A 25,652-nucleotide genomic window follows, 5' to 3' on the forward strand; every position below is an offset into this window, starting at 1 on the left:
GTTTACTGCTTAAAAATATTTTCAAGTGCGAAATTTAGAAATTATAAAACAATTGCTAATGAAGAGTTTCACTTTCTCAGGAAGAAGAGTTCCAACCTCCTTTACCGAGTCAGCCACCCCCAAATGTTCCAGATGGTGTTGGATATTCTCTGGAGGAACATTTGGTCGAAGTCTCTGAGGTAATTGAAGAACCAGTTTATCTAAACTGTTTCTTCTCTCCTATATTTTACTCACCAGCTGGTACAGATTAATTACTATACCAACATGTAGAAGAGACAATGTAAAGATTCATTAATTTAAAAAAATATATCACATATAAGCAATTCATTCATTGAAGTAGAGTAAAATCTGAAATTTATTCTGGAATAATAAAATTGAAAATTATAATTTGTTATAAAGATAAGTGTTTATTTTCAAGGCAAATAAATTCAGTTTTTTAATTCTCCCTTTTCCTAGAACAATTTCCTTTTTTACTTCAAACTTTTGAAATAGCAATAATAATATTAAAAAAATAGTAACAGTAATAAATAAAGTTGTTCACATGAACAGTTGGTAACAAATACATTGTATTTGTTTTAGTCCACCAAGTGTTTAACATCCCATGAGCACACAGTTGAGCAGTTGAAGAAAGAAAAGGAGGAGGCTCTTGCTGAGGAGATGAGAAACACCAAAGCAGGTAGTGAACAAGTTGTGCTTGAATGTTTTCTTAAAACACCTTTCTGTTCTAATTTCTTTTGTTGCGATTCAAAGCAGTTCAGTAATGAATGTTTAACTTTATAGCTCTTGATGCTGTAAGGAGTGCTTATGAAGATGAATTGTCTAAAGAAAGAGCCAAGTATAAAGAAGCTTTACTTACAATGTACACAGAAGAATACATCAATGAAATAAGACTCAGACACCAGTAAGTTATGAGTTATCAAAGATTTGGCGACAATAATATAGCCAATCTATAGTCTCTCATTTTGTATTAAAGTATTTTCTTTTGACTGTAACCTTCTTAAGATATGAGCAGCCTGTCTTAACATGATTTGTAATAGCTGTTGTCCAAATTTATCTTCTGCTAGAGATGAGGAAGAAAGAATGAGAGAGGAGTTGCAGAAGTTGAACATGCATTATTCAAGTAAGTGTGAGGACTACAAACTGGTTGAGATGAAACTTCAGCAGACAAAACAGGATTATGAGAGCCACATCAGCCAACTTATAGCCAGGTAAACATTCTTTCAATGTAGATATGAATAGGTTGTCACATACTGATGTTTAAAGTTTTGTAACTTCTTTTCTCCCTAATGTTTTCAGCAATAATCACCTTGAGGAAATGTTGAATCGAGAAATTGATAGTTTGAAAGATTTCATTAAAAACAAACCTTCCAGTGCTAGCCTTACCACAGGATCCGCTACAATGGAAGAAGAGCTGTATGATGCAAAGGTAAACAGTAAAAGATGTACAACTTCCTAGTCTAAATAAGCTGCCAGTTTTGTTGGTGCCATACCATTGAACTGTTATAGTTAATGACTCAGTGCCAACAATAGGCATTATTTGATGGTATTGTGTTAACTTTGTCTTTAAAGATTATGGTGAGAGTAAAAGATACAGAATTGCAGAAACTTCGATCACAAGTAAAGAATCTAGAAAATAGTTTACACAGAACAACAGAGGTATTTTCATATTTTTTCCACAATATCTTTTAACTAACAATGTCTAGTTCATATGTAGTCCTAAGTAAGTCTTATAAGATGTTTTACAATAAGTTGAAAATGTTGATGTTAAATAGGATTGATAAAAATTGTGACATTTATTATTTTAGGAACAGAGACAGACAATGACATTGTACATGCAAACCATGAAGACATCAAGTGAAACTAAAAAACAACTCCAAGAAGAAGTTTCTCAACTCACAGAGAAGTTAAACAAAGTATTAGGCAGCCAGGGTTTAAAAGCTAACATTCGAAGAAGTAAATATTGCTTTTATTCAAGCTTTTTAGCTTAAGATCTATGGGGTCAATCTTTTTTCTGCTTAAATCTGTTTCATCTACTTTATGCTTCTCTCAGCTAAAATATAGGAGTATTAAAGCACAACCCTGTTCTTGCATATGTAGTAGGACTTTGTACATTCAATGTAGTTAAATATGTCCAGCTAATGTGCTATTTCTTCCCACATCTTTCTCCTATCTCCATTACCATCGCAGAAGGAAATGTCACACTGAAGGGTGACTATAGTATTGCAACTTTGCATTGATGGCACACACAGCTTACTGTTCCCTGGCCCACCCCCTCATCATAATGTTCAATTGCATGCACTCACACACTGGTGCTTGTTACTTCATCCCCCCATACATTGCCAACTTGTCTGCAGCCCTCATGTGAGATTCTAGCGGCCATTTTATTAACACTAAAACAAAAAATTGCATTCTTTAGTTATGAAACAATATTTATGAAAACTTGGGGAGTTTAACCTTAGAACTTCAAAAGTTTCGCCTGCAATCAGCAGTATTGTTTCCTGACTTTTTAAAGTTTATTCAATTACAGATTCCATTTTTGTTTCTTAATTAAAACAAATTAGAATAATGCATTTCTTAAAAAAAATGTCTAGAAACTTTTATTATTTCTTTAATGTTTTTGTCATTTATCCACAGGCAATATGACGTGAATAATGCTTTTAAAAAAAAATTTCAGTAACCTGACAGTTTAAACACAATAAAATCACTACCTCTATTTTTGTTGTCATAATAGTTCTTGTATAAAATTTCCAAAATTATTTTGAAACAGTGTCAACAGCATGTGCTAAATTACTTACCTGAGTGAAAAAATAGATGCAAAAAAAAATTAAGTATAAAATTAACAGAATGCATGAGATTGTTTCAGCACTATGGCTTACTTGTGATCATATTTACCACATGCAGTTATCAGCTAATTACAAAAAAAAGACCTTTTATTTGAAATAAGAGGATGTTGATTTACATTTAAATAGCTTTCTTGTTTTTTACTTTAAAAAAAAACCCAGCTATTTTAGTTTGTGTTACTGTTCTTGAATTGACAATTTACTGATACCTAAATACCTGTAATTTGCATTATACTTATCATGTTTACAAATACTGTATAACTTTGATTCTTGATAATTTCCATGACAGTTTCTATGTTAACTTTTTAAGGTATTCAGAATTATAAATATCTAATAATAAAATGCATAAGTTTTTTTCTTACATTAAAAGTTGAAAAACAAAAAAGAAATATATTTTAAAGTTTATAACCATTTGAAGGATGATCTTTTATAGAGAAACTTTTACAAAATTAACATTTTTTAAAATACATTTTTTTCAAATTTTATAGCACCTTCATTCCATCAAAGAGCCCGCAGCCCTAGTCCTCAAGGTAGTTCTCCATCTGTACGTAAAGATTCAGATCATTCAAGCAGAGATTTTCATCGTCGCAGGCACATCCAACCTAAAGGTAAACTCGCATAAACATTCTAAAGATGACCAAAAAAAAGGTAAGGATTTATTAGATGCTCTTTCACACATCTCTGTTTTTTAAACTCAGATCTTAGACGTTCAAAGAGCAGCCCATCTCTGCCCTTTGTGTTTGATGGCAAGGGGACACCAGTGAAACAAGCAGTGCCATCATCAGCATCCAAGCCCAGAAGGTCAAGGTCACCCAAAACTTGAAATTTTTAACTGCTAGAAGCTGTTAGCCAACCATTCAGTTAATGTTTAAGTTATTTCTTGTACTTGTGTGTACACATTTACAAAATGGCAGTAGATGACACATTTAACTTTTGAATCATGTAAATACAAATATTGTACAACACATTAATGAGGCCTGTCTAATTTAATTTATGTCACTTCTGCTTCCTAATCATGTTATTGTGTTTTTTGTATGATTTATGTAAATAAGTAAAAAAAAAAACATTTCAATGTCCATTTGTAAATATTAGTCTACTATATATTTTAATTCATTTATTAAAATCTGAAATCATTGGGTGATTGGGACATTCTCAGCCCATTACTTACCAATGAGAGGTGATGTTAAATTTGAAATTTACTGTGATGTTGCTAGATAATTTTTGTCTTTTTACTAGAAACAAGTAGAATATTTAAATGGAGGAAAACACATTTAAACAAACTGTATTTAGTGTTGTTGTCCTAAATCTGTTATTCGAAGTAGAAAAATATTCTTCAAATTGTTATTTAAAAAAATACAACTGGAAATTATTTTTACATACAATTGTAATTTGTATAGTTGAGCCATAGTTCAAACTTTCTGTATTTTTATGTTTAACGGAGATGGTTGTATTTAAAACATATCTAACTTAATTGTGGAGTTAAACTATTTATGTACATATCCTGATGGTTCCTTTATACAAAACTTTGTAGTTTTAGCCCCTCAAACATATCATTTTATACATCTAAGGAAAACTTCATTTATGTAATAATTTCTTGTGGCTCTGCCTGCTGAGGTTTAAATATGAAAAAAAAAAAACTTTTCTGGGGTGTGCACATTTGTTGGCCAGTCTGTCTTTTTACCTGGTGTTGGCCAGTCTGTCCACTTAACTGGTGAGTGTATATTTGTTGGCCAGTCTGTCCACTTAACTGGTGAGTGTATATTTGTTGGCCGGTCTGTCCACTTAACTGGTGAGTGTATATTTGTGGCCAGTCTGTCCACTTAACTGGTGAGTGTATATTTGTGGCCAGTCTGTCCACTTAACTGGTGAGTGTATATTTGTTGGCCGGTCTGTCCACTTAACTGGTGAGTGTATATTTGTGGCCAGTCTGTCCACTTAACTGGTGAGTGTATATTTGTTGGCCAGTCTGTCCACTTAACTGGTGAGTGTATATTTGTTGGCCAGTCTGTCCACTTAACTGGTGAGTGTATATTTGTTGGCCGGTCTGTCCACTTAACTGGTGAGTGTATATTTGTGGCCAGTCTGTCCACTTAACTGGTGAGTGTATATTTGTGGCCAGTCTGTCCACTTAACTGGTGAGTGTATATTTGTTGGCCGGTCTGTCCACTTAACTGGTGAGTGTATATTTGTGGCCAGTCTGTCCACTTACCTGGTGAGTGTATATTTGTTGGCCAGTCTGTCCACTTAACTGGTGAGTGTATATTTGTGGCCAGTCTGTCCACTTAACTGGTGAGTGTATATTTGTTGGCCAGTCTGTTCACTTAACTGGTGAGTGTATATTTGTTGGCCAGTCTGTCCACTTAACTGGTGAGTGTATATTTGTTGGCCAGTCTGTCCACTTAACTGGTGAGTGTATATTTGATGGCCAGTCTGTCCACTTAACTGGTGTTGGCCAGTCTGTCCACCTAACTGGTGAGTGTATATTTGTTGGCCAGTCTGTCCACTTAACTGGTGAGTGTATATTTGTTGGCCAGTCTGTCCACCTAACTGGTGAGTGTATATTTGTTGGCCAGTCTGTCCACCTAACTGGTGAGTGTATATGTACTGACAGATTGGTTTGAGACTGGGTGTGAACTGGTGCCGCTTGAACTAATTATTCCAAACAAAAAAGTGTCATTTATTTCCATTTTTCCCCATGTTTGTTAACAGAGATTTGAATTAACATTTAATAAATGTAGACAAGTTTTAAATATGTGCTTTCATATTAAGTAATACTAGTAATATTGTTTTATTTAAAAATAATAATATCTTAGCTTTATTTATGAGTCCCAATTCCATATTATAATGTGGTTTCTAATATTGTTTTTCCCTTTGTTTAGAAGTATTTTTAAATTAATATCTATACAGTAGTGGGCTTAATATTACTGTTTTTTTTAAAATTCGGTTAGGGTTGTTGCTTCACCTTAAATGGCAAATGTACTTGAATGTAGATGTAGCCTTCACTCTTATGGCAGCTGGTATTTGCTTATTACTAGGACTTTCTGAAATTTATTTATTGCTGATCATTCAACTGAATACAACCAACAAAGAAATTTGAAATTGAATATCTATTGAAATACTTATTATTTATAACAAATTATATTTTATAGTTTTAACATTGGCCTTTGAACACAACTTCAAAATCTCATTTATGCTGTTGCATATTTCTTTTTTTTTTTTTTTGATCAACACTATTTTTATTTTTAGTGTACATCATTGAACCATTTTAAATGTTCACAAAGTGAGTGGATATTTTGCTTTCCTAACTTATTCAGGAAGATGTAACCTTAACTGTCCAGTCAATCTTCTACCCATGTTTTAATGCTTGTGTTGTGAATCCCAGGATTGAGAATTGATTGGACCATTTACTAATTGGTTGTGTGCTGTCAACACAGCTGGTTGTTCTCCCTTCATTCATCATCTCATGTTTATTTGCAATCTGTTCATACCAGAATGGTGGTGTCACCAACATTTCAAATGTTTCTATTTTTAAAAGCATTTAATTAAATACTAATCTTTAAAAATACAATAAAGATTTAATTAATACTCACCTAGTTATGGTTTAGTAAAATTAATTTTGTTTTTCTGTTTGTCTCTTTTTGGAAAAGAAAGCCAGAAAATGAAAAAAAAATGGTGATTGAAAAATTGAATTTTTAGATAAAGCTGGGATTTGAACTAATATTTAGACTCTGTCTAGATCATCATTTTACCTATTCAACCTTTACTAACCTGGTGGCTTCCTCTGAGGCCAGTTCCCACCTCATCTTGTAAGATGCAAGCTGCATCATACAACTCAATGGAGTTTTAAAAAAGACATTTTGTCTGAGGGGGTATTTCTAAGAATGATTATATTTATTGTTTTGTATTTCATCGGAGGGAGAAGTAGGGAGTAGGTGAAAGAAATATAGGGAGTGGATATTATTCGACCATCCTGACCATGGTGTCTTTTACGAAGGGCGAATATCTTCACTGGTAACAAGAAAAATGGACTAGTGCGTTTTTAAACGTGGTGGTGTAAAAACTCATCTACTTGGGTTTGACAATGACTACCTGCCAGGTTGGCACTCTACGGATCTTAGCGACAAACAAGTGAGGGGATCGTTGTTCTTCATTCATCCTCCTATTTTAGTTAAAATAATTCCAACGTATGGGTTGGGAGCTGAGTTTCAGAACAATGTGACTTTGGAATACATCAGAACTGAATGTGCAATTCCTCAGCCTGTGTAAAGGGATATAATCAAGCTATGTTGATTTTGACAAGAAAATTGAGTTGTTTTCCCTATACAGTAGTATACAGGGACATTTTAAAAATAATGCAGCTGTTGTTAAATATTAGTTATTTGTTAGGTTAGGGTAATTTAGCCGAACACCAACGGCAAATGCTTATTTAATTCCGCAAATAAAATAAAAAATTAAGTCCATACAACTTACAATCTTTAAAAAATTTAGAATAACTTTTAAAATTTAGTTAGGGCCTAATACTCATACTACTAGATTCTAGATCTACCTTTTTAAAATGCCTAGTGCTGGATCTATGACATAAACAATGTCACTTTCACACATCCTACTCCTCCTAGGCACACATCATTCAAAAATCTCAATCCCTTTCAGGAGTGTAACTCCTCTGTAGAATGTTATATATAAATCGGGATCTAAAATCTCTCTGCAGTAGATCTAGGTCTATTTTGCAATTTTCTGATATTTTGTTCTGGCAACAGTTGCAGACCACATCAGTGATCAAAATCAAATAGGCCTAACTAGACGCTATACTAAAACTAAAATAGCGACAGAGGTAGATTATAGATCTAGTTACTAGATCTAGATCTAGTATTACTAGATCTAGACTAGATTCTATAATAAAATAATATTAATGACCAACACCTTTAAAAGTTTTACTTTTCACGGTTCGTGTGAAGAGGATTTTATTTCTGTGAAGATACCTGAAGTAAGATTAGATTTCACTAGACTTTAGTCTAAAGCAGAGGCGTAGCGAGGGGGGGGGGGGGTGGTGCGGACCGCACCGGGTGACACCATATAGGGGGGTGACACCAAGGCAAAAAATAGCAAAATATATAGAGAAAAATTTGAGGGGGGGGGGGGGGTGCAAATCAAAAGTTTGAGGGGGGGTGCAAATCGAAAGTTTGAGGGGGGGGGGGGGGGGGTGAAAATCGAAAGTTTATCCCCGGGAAGGGTCGCTACGCCCCTGGGGGGGGGGGGGGGGGTGACACCATTAAGTGCCGCACCGGGTGACACAACCTCGCTACGCCACTAGTCTAAAGTACACTAGTTACTTTGTAGTTACTAGATATCTAGTACTCCAGTAGACTACACTCACTACTAAAATCTAGATCTAACTATTTAACTATTATATTACTAGATCTAGATCTAAATTGACAAATTCTTTATCTATTTTTACTTTTTTTAAATAAGATTCTAGATCTAGTCTTTATTTAGAATACTTACATAATTCATGTCATAATAATCTAGATATACTAGAAGAATAGTAGAATAGTTATCAGTGCTGACTCAGTCGCTCTGTTTTTACTCACATTTAATTTACTGCCCTGTGTCAGTGTGTCTTGCATAATTTTACTAAGACCATCAACCTCATATCTAACACTTTGTCTTACAGAGTTGATGCTGCCAGACTACCTGGATAGCATTAGCAATCATGAGCTCTACCGCTTGACCACACAATCCAATTAATATAAAAAAATTAGCTAAATGTTATGTTAATATATATAAGTTAGTACTTAGTAGTATTAGCTTGACATTCTTAATAATTATTAAAGTCAGCACAACCTTTAAGCTGGTGCAGGTGGCAAAATACAGCATAGTGTTGTAATTAAATAAACAAAACTGCCTTAAGTAACTTCAAATATTGATTTTAAAAATAGTTTGCAGATGCAGCATATGGGCTGTACATATGGCCTTGTGCCCCTGTACTTTCACAATTTATTTGGCTAAACAGAGAAAGGATTAAAGGAAAGTCAGTCCTAGAGGTACATTATTTTTTTTAATACCTGATTTTAACAACTAGTAAAGCTATTTGTTATTTTCTGTTTTAAAACACGACATTAGAAATTCATAGTTAAAAGTATATAATTATAATGTTTAATTGAAAAATTGCTGAAATTACAAATGGGCTTGTCCTTAAATGACATTCACGCAGATGACACAAGTCGACTTTTGTGGATGGATAGCATCTATGTGAATATCCACACTTTAAATGTCAACATTCTTCTTTTAGGTTATAAAAAGACATACATCCAAATGGCTGGTATGGACAGAAGGCAGACAGGCAATTAGCCACACAGACAAAAAAATTCCTCCCTTGTTAGTTTCTTAATATTGCTAAACATGGGTTACCACTTTAAGGGATTAGCCCCTTGTGATATCAAGGTGAAATAATTATTTTAAAAATATAGAAGGCAGCTGATTGTAGCCCACATTCAACAAGGCGGACCATGCCAGTGGCTATGCATGGATGTTGCTACATTATAGGGTGAACAATAGGCTCCACACTACATGAACTAGTGGGAGAGATAAACAGGTAGGTAGCTATCCAACATTTTGAGTGTCTGTTTAATGGCCAGTCTGCATTTTGTCTGTGTCAGCTGTTTATCAGCCTCTAAAAACACAGAATTACATTGATCATGCATACAAAATGTTTAAATTTAAGTGCTGTACTTGTGCTAATGTTCAATGGTAATACATTCACTATAGCCTTTTTTTTTTAAATTTGCGCTAAGCCAGCAATGAAGGAAACAGAAATTTGTTTTATTGAAGCCTAGGAGGATGTAACTTAAACTGTTTGTTTAAAAAATATGCATACATTTTTTGTTTTCTAACTGGTGTTAGTTATGTTTAAAGTTAAAGCAACAATGCTGGCAAAAAGTAGCTTTATTGTTAACAATAACAGGATTATTGTAAATACTGAAAGTATTAATTTGTGCCTTTTGAACATTGATTAGATAGGAGCTGGAACTGCCTTACCAGGCATTGTGGCTGCCAAATGTGGTGCTAATGTCATTCTCAGTGACAGCAACAGTTACCCACAGTGCCTTGATATTTGCAGAGAAAGTGCTCAGCTAAATGATGTACCAAATGTTGCTGTAGTAGGAATCACATGGGGTGAAGTCACTTCAGTTTTAACTGACCTTCCTAATATAGATGTTATACTTTCTTCAGATTGTTTTTATGATTCAAAAGGTTGGTGTATGTAGCCTATATTATTATAAATAAACTGAGCTTTTTTGCAGTTAACAATATAGACAAAAGTTAATTATGATTGGTGTACTTACATTTAATTAATTATAAAGAAGATGGTCCTAAAGATTTGTACATTACCAGCTGTATAACATTTATTATAAAAATGAAGTAACATTATATAGCTATTTAAGTTTTCATTTTGTGTTCATTATTAACACAGATTTTGAAGATGTAATTATGACACTGTCATACTTGCTACACAAAACCCCTACTGCTGAAGTTTGGTGTACTTACCAAGAAAGGAGGTGAAGCATCACATCTTTTTAAGTACTTTTACCTTTTATGGTGAACTTTGTTTTTGATGTTATTTATTTATGATCTTATTGTATAATTGGATGCTTAATTGCATCCACAGTTAGTGAGCAAATGTGATCACAATAAATTGCATACCAACTAACCCTGCAATACTATAATGTATTAAAGTTTATTAATTGTATTATACTGTCATTATTTTAATGAGTAGCATTATTGCAACAAAATAATGATTTTCATAAATAATAAACACCCGTCTATCTTATTTTCGTATCAGTTCAGATAGAAGCATTGAATATTTACTGGACAAATGGCAGCTGATGGGAGAAGAAGTTGACACCCCTGATATGGACTCACTAGAGACAAGTTTCCAAGGTCACACAAAGCATACAATTCATTTATTTATCATAAGGAAAAAACAAGATCTGCAACCACTTGTACTGTAAAATGGATTGTTTGAAAAGTATACCTTTGATTGCAGCTTCTTAGATTACTGTTGACTAATATTTGAATAACATTTATAAACATTTGAATTTCTCTTGTTTTTGTGTAAAAGACTGTGTGTAAAGAGTTAAGTAAAGCATGTTTTTGTTGTTATGTTTATGGTTATGTTTTGGTGGATCATAAGACTTTGTTCTGACAAGTGAGCCATATTCATGAATAATGAATTTATTAAAACAGCAAGGATGATAGCTATAAACAGCAAATTTAAAGTATCTTAAGACTTTTCTTAGAAAATATAATGCTTTTTAAAAAATAATTAAAATAACTTTGCTGAAGTTTTAACCATATCTATTCACTTAATATTTTATGATCAAAACTTATCCAAGAGTAGACATTACAATTTGTAGACAAAAAATAATACAACTCAAAAATGCAGTTTGATGAAATGTGTCTCTATTGCATCCATGATAATCATTGCACACATTCTCAATCAAGTTCTTATAGCACCAACATTTTATTTTCCCTTTATAATAATCCTAAAAAGTAAATTTTTTATTCTCATATATAAAAATACATTTTTAACATAACAAATTAAAAAAAAAATTCATAATGTAAGAATAAATAAGTAAACACAGATGATCATGAAATAATTAAGAAATTAGAAAATAAAGTGATAAAATATCTAGAATCAGGCCACTTTATGATGTTTAATTTAAAATGGATGGGAATGTGAAACAACATTATTTACTTGATATATTTTTTGTCACAACAGACACACAAATGTAGGGAAGGTGTGAGGTTTATTTTAAAGTGTAACTAAAATAGTTTGAGCAGTTTTTAAAACAGGCAGTGTCACTGTAGTATATGAAAATAGCTATTTTACCTCCAAAAAGATCAATGAACAATGTATCAAGGAATTAAGTGTCAATCTTTTTGCTGATTGTTTACCAATCCAAAATTCACAATCTTGGGAGTCAGTACTGGTAGTTATAGTCTATACGGAGCATGGATTTTTTAAAAACAGCATTACACATAGAAAGTTATGAATACTGCTGCGGTGAAATGATTTTTATTCATTTCTACCTGCAATTCCTTTTATAATGTACCAGTACTTCAAATGTGTGTAGCCTATACAACTTAAATAACTTATATGAAACAATATATATCAACAGTTTACACATCATGTTTCACCTGCCCAATCTATAGCCACCACCAGCTCTTCCGTGTGGCTGATTGTTGTTACCCCTTCCTCCTTGATTTCCTCCTTGGTTTCCACCTCCGCCCCCACCCCCTCCTAAAAACCTTGACACAAAATCAGGAGCACCATGTGTGCTCCACCGACTGATGACAAACAAAACAAGTCCAAATATGAGGCCCTGAATTCCAAAAAAGATCAACGCTAGAATAAGGCCCACCAACACCAGAGGTTCAATCACTATATCACCCAAAGTCCACTGTGGAATTCCATATGCCAAAAGTCTCTGGTTCAGTGACTGGAACATATTCACCTGTTGACCTTGCTGTTGGTAGTTGTCATTATTCATGCTGGAGTTGATGCCACCCTGAGAAGGTATTTTCAAGAGATGATAATATAGGACTTGGGATCATAATTAAATTATTGAAATATTTAATTAAAAGCAAGAAAATAAGTAAAAATAGTTCTATGCTTTTTAAAAAATAATGCCAGGAGTGATGATTTTAAACAATTGTACGTAAGAGATTACCTGGCGTACTGGCGGCACAGGTGGTGCACGGTATGTAGTTTGTTTCACCCTTGGGTCATCGTCTGGTACAATATCACCATTAGCTAGAATTTTCACCATTGTATATTATGGATTCTATATTTGTCTGTAAAAAGAAAAGCAACTTAAAATATATTCATTTTAAATATAGTGACACACAAACAGAAGTTAAGAGGGTTATATGCTTTTCATAAAATTTTATCCCTGCCCTCCATGCCACGTCAAAGTAGCTCCATATATTTTTTTTAGTTTCTAAATACAAGTACATTAAAAGATTTCACCTGGTAAGCCAATTTTATCATTTTACCACTTCGCCTAGTAAAATCTTACTTTCAACTGGCATGCTAAATAGAATTAGATGTAATAGTAATTAGACCCCATAGTACTATGAAGGGTAATCAATCGTTTTGAATATGTTAATTCGGTCAAAGATAGGTGTGTGCCGATGAATGATTATAATCAAGCTTAATTATTCTATTATCTATGAAATTTTAGGAAGTATTATTATATACATAGGTTATTTCCAATCCATGCTATTAAAACTATATAAATTAATTATAAGGTAGGCCTTTAACAACATTTTGTGAATTTACTTACTTAAGGCTCAAGACTTAGAAAAGATATATTAAGGTCAGCTATATTTAATTACTAAGTCAGCCGTAACAAGATTTGTATGAATTTACTTAGTATATTACTTTTAAGATTAATTACTTAAAGTCTATAGTCTATATATACTAGTATGTATAGTAATAATCTATATATATAATTCTCTTCTGGGAGCCGTTAGAAAACAAGCTGCAAGCGCCTTCTTACAGTCCCCTCTCTTTCTCTCTATCACTATCACTACCACCCCCACCCCACCCCCCACATTGTCTGGTGAGTTGTGGTCACGCTAAATTAAATGTTTACAAATCCTAGAGCTGGGTTTAGTGACGGTTATTAGGGGCAGATAATTTAGTTTGAAACGATTTTAAACTTACAGGAGGTAACTAAGAGGAGGGTGCTTTCACAGGCGGGGGGGGGGGGGGGGGGGGGGGGGAGTGTAGGGTCGGGGTTAGGGGGAAAGGGGGGGGGGGGGGGTTAGTGTTTTAAAGCAAATATATTCAGTGGCAGCATTGGTACTGTCGATATCACAAATTATGAATTACTGAAAAGTAGAAAATAAAACAACTAAATAGCGGCGTATGATACGTAATAAATGATACGTAGTAAATAGATCTCTAAGTAAACTACTAAGGGGTAGTCCATAAATGACGTAACACTCGTAGGGGGGAGGGGGGGGGTCCGTAATTTTGTGACGGTGTGTGATGAGGGGGAGGGGGGGCAGATGGTGCGACGTCACACTTTTGCATTATAAAACAGCAATGTTATAAAATGAATTTCAGACGTCATTTCGCGTTTTAGAAAACTGTTAATAAATTGTAATAGGAATTAATTAAAAATTCTGACAAGATTTTGAAAAAATATCAATGCTTTAAGAAAAATTTAACTTCAATGTTGAGGGGGGTTGTAGACTAAGGTGTGACGTCATTTTGGGGGGGGGGGGGGTCTGGCTTTTTGTGACGTGTGATGGAGGGGAGGGGGGCGGAGGAGGTATTTTAAAAATTTTAAAAAGCGTGACGTCATTTATGGATGACCCTTTACTGAGTAAGGTCAGCTATATCTAGTAGGCCTATATGTCATTATATGACATATGACCAGACTACTGCTTGGTCTACTACCTAGCAGCTCGACTTCTTACAGACGGGTGTGGGGAAATTGCGAGACGCGAAAAGCGAAATGGCGAGACGGGAAAATGCGAGAAGGGCGCGAAAACGGTCGGTCACGTGACTTTTTTGTCTCGCATTTTACCACCAGCCGATACTTACGCTGGGTGGTGTTGAAATGCGAAGATTTATGCGAAAAATTTACCGCACCCGATTTTCAGTGGTATTTGGTCTAGACTTCAAAGACGTTTCGTTTACATTGTTAAAACTTCCGATTTTTCCGTCGCTAGACGTACTGATGATTTGTCCTCCCCCCATCTTTTGTGTCGACTTAGAATACCACCTTGTTCCGAAACCGACGGAAATACCGCCGACGATAGATCAACTTCTGTCTTTTGTGTGGAACGCCGAGGCCGCCTGATTTACCGGCTTTGAAGATCACAGTGCCCGAATCCGCTGCCGCCGCAAACATATTTTCTATTGTTGCATAGAAATTTTGTATTATAGCCGCCGCCTACGATTTTTTTCTAGCTTTTTTTACCATATAAATCTAAGCACAAGGAAATGCCGACATCATTTGGATACAACAAAATAAAGTGACGTCACCGATATTATCAGTTGCTCGTGCTATATCGTAAGCTATGGGCCTACTTCAAATATTTTTAAAACCAAGTTGAACTTATCTGAATTTTTTGGTTTTGGTGGTGGTGTTATTTGGGGTCTTCCATAAATGACGTCACACTCGTAGGGGGGGGTCTGTAATTTTATGACGATGTGTGTTGAGGGGGAGGAGGGGGGGGGGGTTAGATGTGAAGTCACACTATAAAAAAGCAATGTTAGAAAAAGAATTTTAGACGTTTTTTCGCGTTTTAGAAAACTGTTTTAATACATTGTATTAATTGTAATAGGAATTGATTAAAATACTCTATTTTGACCGAAATTAGACAAGATTTTGGGAAAATATCGATGTTTTAAAAAAACTCAACTGCTGGTGACAACAATGAGCAAGACATTGCCAAAATTACAGAAATGATAAAAAATACAAATTATAAAAAACGGAAAACAGATGTTGAGCGTGCGGATGATGATGATGAGAACATGGGTGCCAGTGTTGTTTGTGGGATGAACGAGGAGGTCAACTGTGATGAGAATGTGAATTGTTGTGAATGTGGATTGGAAGAAGTAGCAAAAGAAAAATGTATAAATGGGAGTCTAATGAACTGGGTTGGGTGTACTATGTGTGAAAGATGGTGTCACGAGGTGTGTTTGAGGACTGTTTCAGAAGATTTTGTTTGTAAATTTTGTTTGTAATTAAAATTACTTAATAAAAAAAAAATTGCACTTTTTAGAATTGTTAATACTTTTACACTTTTTGCAAGTACAAAAATCCATAAATATATGTTGCAAAATATCTCTCCTGCTGACAAGATTATACCAATTCACAATGACACAGCTCACGTTTGTATAAACATGAGCGGGCTAGATTTTTAAATTAATGCCGACTGAGACGGGATTTTCCTCTCGCTAACAAGAGCGGGCGATGACAGTAGCACAGCAACGATGTTAGGATTTCTAAATAGATAGATCTAGATATAGATCTATCTATCTACTTAGTATCTAGATAAAAAATAACAACATACAACACTCGTGTTAAAGGGTATGGCTAAATGCTTCTTTATGTTAAAACAAAAAAAATAATTTAAATAAAGATGGAAAAAAAAAAGAAAAAAAACTTTTTTTCGCAAAAAGTGTCTCGCTATTTACCCTTAATTCCGCAGGTATGTCTCGCATTACCTTCTCGCATTTTCCCGCCTCGCCATTTCGCTTTTCGCGTCTCGCAATTTCCCCACACCCCTTACAGACTTAGTTAGAGTGATCAATGATAATTGTTGATATTGATAAAAGTTTAAAGTAGGCCTAATAATAACAAATAACATTGTTAAGACCTACTAGCAGACTACTAGATCTAGTTTAAAAAAAAAAAACTTAGAAAATTAAAGTAAAAAAAAACAACTAAATTATAAAAAAGTCTAAAACTAAGTAAAAAAACTTAACTGAAAACTCAGAGTCAGAAAACTAAATCAAAAATTTAAAATCAGTAAACTTGAGTAAACCTCACTTCTAGATCTAGATTCTCTAGTTCTAGATCTAGTCTAGCGGATTAGTTTAGTAGAATAAGACACACTTTTTCAGATGAAATATTTTTGAGGAGCAAGATAGTGTCTAGCGTTTATTTAGAAAAATACAGATTCTATAAACTCCAAGTTGTTTTAGTCCACGTATCGAAGTCTGTTTTCATGTTGATATGAACCGGAAGCAAACATTTCAAAAGAGAAAGTGTGAATAAAATGTACTGAATTGTTTAAGATATCATTATCAACACCCATTCATAGTACAAGAATTAATTAAACCTCCTGGAATTCTGAAAACATATCAATTAGAATCTAGATCAAGTAATTTTATTTAGATCTAGATTAAGATCTAGAATCTAGGCATACTAATTGACGCACAGAGAATACTTAACAATATACCAACATATTTGTTACACGGTTTAAATTTGGCAGTTATTTCTCTTGCGGTCATAATACCCGGTGGGGTGTTCAGATTTTTTCGAGGATGTAGGCAGTGTTTCTTCCAGACTTTTTTCTCCGGGGGGGGCACTTGAAATCTTCGGGGGGGCGGTAAACTTTCTTCGGGGGGGCGGACACTGTTAAAAGTATATATTTTCTATATAAATTATATAAATTTCATTTCGTTCGGGGGGGCGGTAAAAATTTTCGGGGGGGGGGGGGCTTCGCCCCCCCGAAGAGATGCCTGGAAGAAACTCTGGATGTAGGGGAGCGGGGAGTGGAGTTTCAGAAAATGTGACATTAAATGTGACATCACACTTTTGTACTATAAAGTTGGTTGTAAAAATTGAATTAGAACCTATATAAGAGTTTTAAAAGACATTTTAAAAAATATAAATGTTAACCGATCTCGGCAAATAATTTTGATATAAAGATATGAAAAGGGGAGGGGCAGTAGGCTGAAGTGTGACGTTATTTTAGAGGAAAGGAGGTTCTGGCTTTCTGTGACGATGGGGAGCAGAGTTTCTTCCAGGCATCTCTTCGGGGGGGGGGGGGCTTTGCCCCCCCCGAAATTTTTTTACCGCCCCCCCCCCGAACGAAATGAAATTTATATAATTTATATAGAAAATATATACTTTTAACAGTGTCCGCCCCCCCCGAAGAAAGTCTACCGCCCCCCAAAAATTTTAAGTGCCCCCCCCCCCCCGGAGAAAAAAGTCTGGAAGAAAACACTGATGGGGAGGACGGGAGGTGAGATCGTTGTTTATGGATGACCCCTTTTTTTTTTATTAAAAACTGGTAAATGCAGAAATATAGATCTAGGTCGATCTACAGAAAAGTTAAGGTACTAGATCTATGGACGTTATGTAAGCGTTTAAATGTTTCAAAATGATTTTCTTAAAAAGTTATCTTTTTTTGCCTCATATTGGTTTTCTTCTATTTATTGCTCCCTGGCTATTCACGCTTCGGATAACCAGTGTTTCTTCCAGACTTTTTTCTCCGGAGGGGTTGAGATTATCGGGGAGCGGACTTAAATATCCGGGGGGGGGGGGGGGGGGGGGGGGAAGAACACTGGGGAAAATTATATATTTCTATAAAAATTCTATTTCGTTCGGGGGGGGGGGGGGGGGAGGGTAGATGTTTTTTCGGAGTTGGGGGAAACAAAGAGCCCCCCCCCCCCCGTCCGAAAAGATGTCTGGAAGAAACTGAGCATAACGGCAGTTAGGCCTATTTAGATAATAGATTGGCAAATGATTATCGGAAATAAGTACATCGGTTTTTCAAACGCCATTTTCTGTACTTCGAATATGATTAATAAAGTGATGTAGCTAGAATAAGCTTATAAATTCTTTGTACCCTTATTTGGCACCGTTGGTTTAACTTTCTAACTGAACGCGAACTGAAACAGAGTTTCTTCCAGGCACATCTTCTGGCGGTGGGGGGCTCTTCCCCCTGGAAACTTAGTCTCCTCCCCCCCCCCCCCCCCCCCAAAAAAAAATTTCAAGAAAAAATTCTGGAAGAAACACTGATGCCCACCGAGAATAACGGACGTGAAGACAGAACAAATTACAATAGAAACCATTGTAAAGCCAGATACAGTGCTGGAAGAAATAATCTCTAGGCTAGTAGTGTCGACTTCTTCATCAAACCATCTGATTAGTAGATATTTTACAAAAAAAAAGTAAAAATAAAAATAAACAACTACGATGAAATCAAGCAAAAGTATTTATGTATATAATATGCACTTCTAACTGTATTGAGTTAAGGGTACAAAAGTAGCCGCCGCCGCTGGTAAGCCTGGGCTACCAAACGATTTAAGAGGACACAATACTTGCAACACGAATACAGCAGGCATTTGCAGTCACAATTTTCTTTAGTTACTATTATCAAAATAAAAGTGTTTGTCTCAAGACTGACTATACGGCCTACTTACGGCCAAAGAAAATTAACATTTATTTTTTATTATTTTTAGTGCATTTTAAAAGCGTTGTTCTTGTTATTACACAAGACTGTAAACATTTGTTATTACACAAGACTGTAAACATTTGTTATTACACAAGACTGTAAACATTTGTTATTACACAAGACTGTAAACATTTGTTATTACACAAGACTGTAAACATTTGTTATTACACAAGACTGTAAACATTTGTTATTACACAAGACTGTAAACATTTGTTATTACACAAGACTGTAAAACATTTGTTATTACACAAGACTGTAAACATTTGTTATTACACAAGACTGTAAACATTTGTTATTACACAAGACTGTAAACAATTTGTTATTACACAAGACTGTAAACATTTGTTATTACACAAGACTGTAAACATTTGTTATTACACAAGACTGTAAACATTTGTTATTACACAAGACTGTAAACATTTGTTATTACACAAGGACTGTAAACATTTGTTATTACCAGACTGTACATTTAGCATAAGCCCACACCGTCAGGCGGGAAAGACAATTACCAGCGTTCCCGCCTCGTTAGTAATCATCGAATTACTGCCGCCCCACGGGCGATTTGCATCACGCCCGTTGTCAACGTCTGCTGAAGAACAACCGATTCGACGCGGAGATCAAATATCAATGTATCAAATCCGATTATTGCCTAATTCCGTCAATCAAGTGGGAATGTTTCTATCGATGCTATCGTCGTGTGCTGTAATAGATCAGGGAATATAATAAAATGTTTATGCCACATCCAAGCTGTTTCCATTTGCATGACGACAGTTCCGGATCCTATTGGAATTCTCTAGAAAAACCTAAACACCGCTATTTGATCAACAATATTTCCATAATCGTCCCAAATCAGCCGGCTATCGACACCCGAAAAAATGGCGATTTCTTTCTCCTCTCAAATTACCACGTTGTGGCGTCCGTCTTTAGAGCTCTCCCATCTAAATGGAAATTACAAGTCTTGATCGGGGGCGATACGGTGTAAGATTGGCTGGGCCTTCCCCCGCCCAATGTCCCCTCTTTCACATGTATGAAGTAAATTAAATTTGAATTAATCAGTCTTCCCGTTAACGCCGTGAACACGGCTGATAATTGAGTTTTCGGTGTTTAGATAGAACCGAGCTTCAAAAGATGACATATGTAATATCGGGGTAATCAGGGGAGCTTATTGAATGCTGGTGGATTACATCGTAAAATTGGCGGCGCGGACGAAAAAGATGGTCTCCTGAGCCTCGTAACTATTCCCGGAGACTGAGATAAAAATCTAGGCGCGGGGGCCGCGTTGGTCGCTGGTCTTGCTGTGGGTGACCGCTGGGTGGACGCATAGAGCGGCGGGGCTGTCATTACCCGACCCTGGTGGAGCTCCACTGTCTGGGGGCGGGCATGGTGCTATTGGTAGAATACCAGCACACTAACATCATCACGTTCTTGGCCAACACACTAACACCGCCTAATTCGTGTACACTTTGGCCAGCTCACCAATACCACCCATTCTTGTGCACATGGTCAGTCAACTAACAGCACAAAAATTCTTGTAATCTTTGCCCAACTAACACGAAACAACTATGTATGATGCAGAGGAGTAGCAACCTATTTCGCGCCCGTAGCGAGCAATCTATTTTGCGCCCCACGTATTTATATTATTTACCCATGTTGGCGAAAAAGCCCCCCCCCCCCCCCAAGTCAGTCCTTAATCGTTTTTAACCCTGCATCACACAAGTAATGTAAGAAAACCATCAATTGAGACAAGCAGCTTTCTATCTTCTTAATTTCGACTATAAGGCAGATCAGAATAAGCTTTTTATTTTATATTTCTACCCGACCTCCCATAGCTACGCCTCTGGTAGGAGGTCACGGATCGCGACTGGACACTGTTGCCTCACATCATTTATGGTCAACACAGCTCTCCTCGCAGTCATCCAGATATGTAAGGGTTATCCAGGCTGTCACCACTAAGTCACCGGGCTGTCACCATTAAGTCACCATGCTGTACCGGGCTGTCACCATTAAGTCACCAGGCTGTACCAGGCTGTAACCATTAAGTCACCAGGCTGTACCGGGCTGTCACCATTAAGTCACCAGGCTGTCACCATTAAGTCACCAGGCTGTACCGCCATGTCACCATTAAGCCACCAGGCTATACCAGGTTGTCACCATTAAGTCACCAGGCTATACCAGGTTGTCACCACTAAGTCACCAGGATGACCATTAAGCCACCAGGCTGTCACCATTAAGCCACCAGGCTGTCACCATTAAGTCACCAGGCTGTACCGTCATGTCACCATTAAGTCACCAGGCTGTACCGTCATGTCACCATTAAGTCACCAGGCTGTACCGCCATGTCACCATTAAGTCACCAGGCTATACCAGGTTGTCACCATTAAGTCACCACTAAGTCACCAGGTTGTCACCACTAAGTCACCAGGATGTCACCATTAAGCCACCAGGCTGTCAGCATTAAGCCACCAGGCTGTCAGCACTAAGTCACCAGGCTGTACCAGGCTGTCAGCACTAAGTCACCAGGCTGTCACCATTAAGTCACCAGGCTGTCACCATTAAGTCACCAGGCTGTCACCATTAAGTCACCCGGCTGTTCCAATTTACCCCTCTAATCCCCGCTGTTCCCTCCCTGAGATTATCGCCCCACCCCCTTGCCCCCCGTCCCCGGGAGACCCCGTGACGGTCGACGTTTTCTGTTAGCCGGCAACTCCTCTGGGTGGCACTAAACCAATCTTTTGACAGCTCGGAGAGAAGATTCCATTAGCAGGCCTGACATCGCCGTCTTAATAAAGCAATTCAAGTTTTGTATTAGAGGCCAAACAAAATTAGCTGGGCGGGGAGAGTAAGTACAGGGACGGTGGGAGTTGGTAAGTCAAGGTGGGTTGATATCAGGGGGAGACAAGTCATGGAGGTTTGATATCAGGGGGAGACGATAAGTCAAGGAGGTTTGAAGTCAGGGGGAGACGATAAGTCAAGGAGGTTTGAAGTCAGGGGGAGATGATAAGTCAAGGAGGTTTGAAATCAGGGGGAGATGATAAGTCGAGGTTTGAAATCAGGGGGAGACGATAAGTCAAGGAGGTTTGAAATCAGGGGGAGATGATAAGTCGAGGTTTGAAATCAGGGGGAGATGATAAGTCGAGGTTTGAAATCAGGGGGAGATGATAAGTCGAGGTTTGAAATCAGGGGGGGGGATGATAAGTCGAGGAGGTTTGAAATCAGGGGGAGATGATAAGTCGAGGTTTGAAATCAGGGGGAGACGATAAGTCGAGGAGGTTTGAAATCAAGGGGATACAAGTCAAGGAGGTTTTGAAATCAGGGGTAGGGTAATAATTCAAGGATGTTTGAAATCAATTAAAAACTCGTCTACTCACTGCGGTACAGTGTTGGTAGAAAGACGCGCCTAATTTGTCAATCTTTTAGGCTTTACTTTTGGTTTGTTTGAATAGATAGATATACCACGAAGGTTGAGTAAAATATCACAAGAAAAGACTTCCATTGTATGTTAACCTTATTTGCAGTAGAGTAGAGCAGCGTAGGGTCTCTGATAGTGTATGGGTATTACCAGATGTATGACTTTACAAGGGCTACACGAATATGGGGAGTCGACCAATCTAATTATAACTGCTACCCTTACTGCTATCCCAAGTGCTACTCTCACAGCTAAACTCACAGGTGCCCACACAATCACTGCTACCCACACCGTTACCTCGACACCAGAGTTTCATCCAGGCATATCTTTGGGGGTGCTCGGTCCCCTCCCAAAGAAAGTCTACTGCCCCCCCCCCCCCCTCCGAACGAAAATGTCCACCCCCCGGAAATTTAGTCCGCCGCCCCCCCCCCCCCCCACGAAAATTTTAAGTGCCCCTCCCCCCCCCCGCCCCAAAAAAAGGTCTGGAAGAAGCACTGTTCGACACTGCTACTGTTCTATTCGACACGACCAACTCCACCATCTAGGTACTCTACAAGCTATTAACAATCTACTTCCTTGACCTGCTATCTTATACAAAATATCAAAACGAGTTACATTTTATAATCTTATCAACATAACAAAATGACATTATCAATGATTTATAACAACATTAAAATTTAACGTTATCAACATAACTTACTAAGTTGTATTATCAACATGACTTACTTTATTCCTTTATCAACATAACAAAGCCTCCATCACCCACGTACCACTTCTGTTTACTTTGGTGTCATGGCGAACGGACAAAAATTTCAGGGAAGGCCACTCTATCACGACAGGAAGTTGTCGATTGACAAATAGTTTTGTTACACATTGTCTAACTAAAAGATTCATTTTCTAAATAGATCGAGATTTCTGTGCACGATAACATCTGATTTTAGTAAGGTGTTCCAATATTATTTAGCAAAAGAATACTGAAAGCGTAATGACCACTCCCCCAACTTTGATTTATTCTTTAGATACTTACAGTGTTGCTTCCAGACTTTTTTTTCGGGGGGGGGGGGGGGGGGGGGGGGGGGGGCGACGGAGACGGCGACGACCACACTTGTAAAAATATATAATATATGTTTTCTATATAAATTCTATTTTTGTTCGGGGGGGGGGGGGGGAGAGAGGCTTAGACATTTTAGCCCACCCCCACCCCCGCAGAGATGCCTGGAAGAAACTCTGGATACGTATGATCTTATGACATGTGCAATGCCCTAACTAAAGTTTTTTTTAACTTAGAAACAAGCTCAGCACTGTGCACATAGGAAACTCCACAAGAATAAAGCGTGTCGATTTAATTATAAAATATTCTGTTTCAAGAAAAGAAATTCTTCATTTCTTCCATTTAAAACTAAAACCTGCACAGATGACAAGACATTGGTCTTTTTGTCTCCCCCCTTCTCCCCTTTGTATTTAATGAAGTAAGTTGAGGCATTAAAAATCCGTTCTTCTCTCTCTGGAGAGAGGCTCCCATTTTCCACCCATTATCCCCCATCTGAACTGGCCGTCAAAGCGCCAAACACAATATGACATTTGGAAGGAGGCCTGCGATGACATGACTAAAAGCTGACATGGCTGAGATTCCACGTCACGGAAAGAGATTATTTGCCAACACAACGTATTACAGATTTAACCCCCCTCCCCCCCTCCCGCCCTTCAACTCCGTCCCGGGTCTTTTTTTTTTTAAACCCCATGTTCCACCGGTTAAGATTTCTTTTGAGCAGATCTGTGAATCAAAGCCGCGTGCCAGTTGCGTCCCTTGGGAGACTCCTGGGAGGCGTGAAGAAGGGGGGGGGGGGAGAATAAAGTTTCAGTGTATCAAGACAAGGGCCTCGCACGACGGTCCCCGGGTTGTTCTTTCTCCCCCCCCCCCCCGGTCCCCCCCGCCCTTCACACCCCAGCTCTTCACCACACCAGAACTTGATGAGGAGAATCGAAGAGCCGGTTCAGTGGCCACCACACATATCAATAACTGACTACAATGGTCCGCTCGTTACACGGCCCGCCGGCCCGCCAATAGAATAAATTTCCTATCGGCGCCGCAACACTGGTTCGGAATTAAACGGCTGATTCCGGAAGGAAATGCAGGCGAAATCTCTCGTCTTAGCGGGAGATTAGTGGAGTAATTGTTTCACTCGGGGCGCTCGATGTGGGCTGTTCAAGGGGCGGGTCCTCACTTGCTAACTTTTTTTTTTCTTGTCGGGACTCCCAGCTGAGACCCACACACTGAGTGGGGCTGAGACCCACGCGCTGAACGGTTTTGAGACCCACGCGGCGAATGGACTCTGAGACCCACGCTGTGAGTGGGGCTTTGAGACCCACGCTGTGAGTGGGGCCCTGAGACCCCCACGCTGTGAGTGGGGCCCTGAGACCCCCCACGCTGTGAGTGGGGCCCTGAGACCCACGCTGTGAGTGGGGCCCTGAGACCCACGCTGTGAGTGGGGCCCTGAGACCCCAGGGCCAAGTGGGGCCCTGAGACCCCAGGGCCAAGTGGGGCCCTGAGACCCACGCTGGTGAGTGGGGCCCTGAGACCCACGCTGTGAGCGGGCACTGAGACCCCAGGGCCAAGTGGGGCCCTAAGACCCACGCGATGAGTGGGGCCCTGAGACCCACTTAGCGTGTCGGTCATGACAAATATAAAACATCACGAAAGATGCAAGTGGGACTGACGTGTCGATAGAGGAAAGGAAATGATATCAAGTTACAAACTGGACCACAGCAGCGAGAAGATTAGCGATAAAAGTCGGCAAAATATTTTCAAATAAAATCTCCCGCTGTCATTTTCTATGCTTTGCTTTTTAAGTTAATTAGTGGTAATACAAGAGGTTAAAGGTAGGAATTAAACATAATGGGACCGTCATATAGGAAACGACTAGGGGCGTCCATTAATGACGTCATGCATCTAAGGAAGGGATGGGGGGGGGGGGCTAACTTTTGAGGAGGGAGGGATTGTTGTGGGTTCAATCAATTTGAAGTGTTTCGTGTTTTAAGAATGAAAATGCGAATTAACTTGTTTATACTGTGTTACGTTTAAGATTGTTTTAGGGTGGGGGAGAGGGGGGCATTGGCGTCATCTAGGGGGAGGGGGAGCTTTAAAAAAAAAACACCTATGAAGATTTTAAGGGGGGGGGGGGGGACTCTGCTAAAGGTCTGTACGTTATTTATGTACCGCGTTCCCTCCGCGCCCATCCAGGCCATTACGATTTTTTTCTTGATTTTTTTTTTTCATTTATTTTTAAACTTTTTTGCCAACCAAATTGTTTAAAATAAAATATATATTTTCTACTTTACACACTATTTCTAGTTTTTACTTCACATAACCAAAACACCAGTATATCTAGTTTCTACTTCACACATCCACCACACAG

The 25,652-nt window shown here is 37.8% G+C and overlaps 3 protein-coding genes across 9 annotated transcripts in view; 2 read left to right on the plus strand and 1 right to left on the minus strand.

Moving 5' to 3' along the window:
• Positions 1-6,432, plus strand: part of LOC131946906 (golgin subfamily A member 4) — a 48,357-nt gene extending 41,925 nt beyond the window's left edge. For 3 of the 4 annotated variants that reach the window (XM_059307910.1, XM_059307914.1, XM_059307911.1), the window contains 9 exons: positions 81-179; positions 580-676; positions 781-901; positions 1,065-1,208; positions 1,297-1,426; positions 1,570-1,656; positions 1,806-1,953; positions 3,329-3,448; positions 3,539-6,432. In XM_059307910.1, the coding sequence (XP_059163893.1) occupies positions 81-179; positions 580-676; positions 781-901; positions 1,065-1,208; positions 1,297-1,426; positions 1,570-1,656; positions 1,806-1,953; positions 3,329-3,448; positions 3,539-3,663 (1,071 nt within the window). In that variant the 3' untranslated portion in view covers positions 3,664-6,432. Of the gene's footprint in view, positions 1-80; positions 180-579; positions 677-780; positions 902-1,064; positions 1,209-1,296; positions 1,427-1,569; positions 1,657-1,805; positions 1,954-2,634; positions 3,062-3,328; positions 3,449-3,538 lie in introns of those variants that run through there. The other variant, XM_059307912.1, reaches the window with a different exon arrangement.
• A 1,158-nt stretch (positions 6,433-7,590) lies between these two features.
• On the plus strand, positions 7,591-10,946 carry LOC131946923 (histone-arginine methyltransferase METTL23). Of its 3 annotated transcripts, none has more exons than XM_059307967.1 (5): positions 7,591-7,824; positions 8,777-8,881; positions 9,854-10,091; positions 10,312-10,396; positions 10,681-10,946. In XM_059307967.1, the coding sequence occupies exons 1-5, from the start codon at positions 7,750-7,752 to the stop codon at positions 10,847-10,849; spliced, it is 672 nt and encodes a 223-aa protein (XP_059163950.1). In that variant the 5' UTR covers positions 7,591-7,749; the 3' UTR covers positions 10,850-10,946. The 3 variants fall into 3 exon arrangements, with proteins under 3 accessions (XP_059163950.1, XP_059163951.1, XP_059163952.1); XM_059307968.1 differs by having other exon boundaries at positions 10,686-10,811; XM_059307969.1 differs by having other exon boundaries at positions 10,312-10,436; positions 10,686-10,771.
• Positions 10,947-11,280: 334 nt separating this feature from the next.
• LOC131946924 (protein FAM241B) lies at positions 11,281-23,038 on the minus strand. Of its 2 annotated transcripts, none has more exons than XM_059307972.1 (3): positions 22,963-23,038; positions 12,572-12,695; positions 11,281-12,409 (listed from the first exon to the last, which is right to left on the minus strand). In XM_059307972.1, the coding sequence occupies exons 2-3, from the start codon at positions 12,668-12,670 to the stop codon at positions 12,035-12,037; spliced, it is 474 nt and encodes a 157-aa protein (XP_059163955.1). In that variant the 5' UTR covers positions 12,671-12,695; positions 22,963-23,038; the 3' UTR covers positions 11,281-12,034. The 2 variants fall into 2 exon arrangements, with proteins under 2 accessions (XP_059163955.1, XP_059163953.1); XM_059307970.1 differs by lacking the exon at positions 22,963-23,038 and adding an exon at positions 16,481-16,614.
• Positions 23,039-25,652: the final 2,614 nt, after the last annotated feature.

This window comes from Physella acuta, unplaced genomic scaffold (genome assembly GCF_028476545.2).
Source record: "Physella acuta isolate Inbredline_101_S28 unplaced genomic scaffold, ASM2847654v3 ptg000575l, whole genome shotgun sequence".
Classification (NCBI taxonomy): Eukaryota; Metazoa; Mollusca; class Gastropoda; family Physidae; genus Physella; species Physella acuta.

Excerpts from the sequence above, each read along its gene's own strand:
- LOC131946923 (XM_059307967.1), top strand. The coding sequence starts at position 7,750 with ATGACCAACACCTTTAAAAGTTTTACTTTTCACGGTTCGTGTGAAGAG. Across the intron at positions 8,882-9,853 it reads AAGGAAAGTCAGTCCTAGAG|ATAGGAGCTGGAACTGCCTT; the intron begins GTACATTATTTT and ends AACATTGATTAG. Across the intron at positions 10,092-10,311 it reads TTGTTTTTATGATTCAAAAG|ATTTTGAAGATGTAATTATG; the intron begins GTTGGTGTATGT and ends TTATTAACACAG.
- LOC131946924 (XM_059307972.1), bottom strand. The coding sequence starts at position 12,670 with ATGGTGAAAATTCTAGCTAATGGTGATATTGTACCAGACGATGACCCA. Across the intron at positions 12,410-12,571 it reads CTGTGCCGCCAGTACGCCAG|GGTGGCATCAACTCCAGCAT; the intron begins GTAATCTCTTAC and ends ATACCTTCTCAG.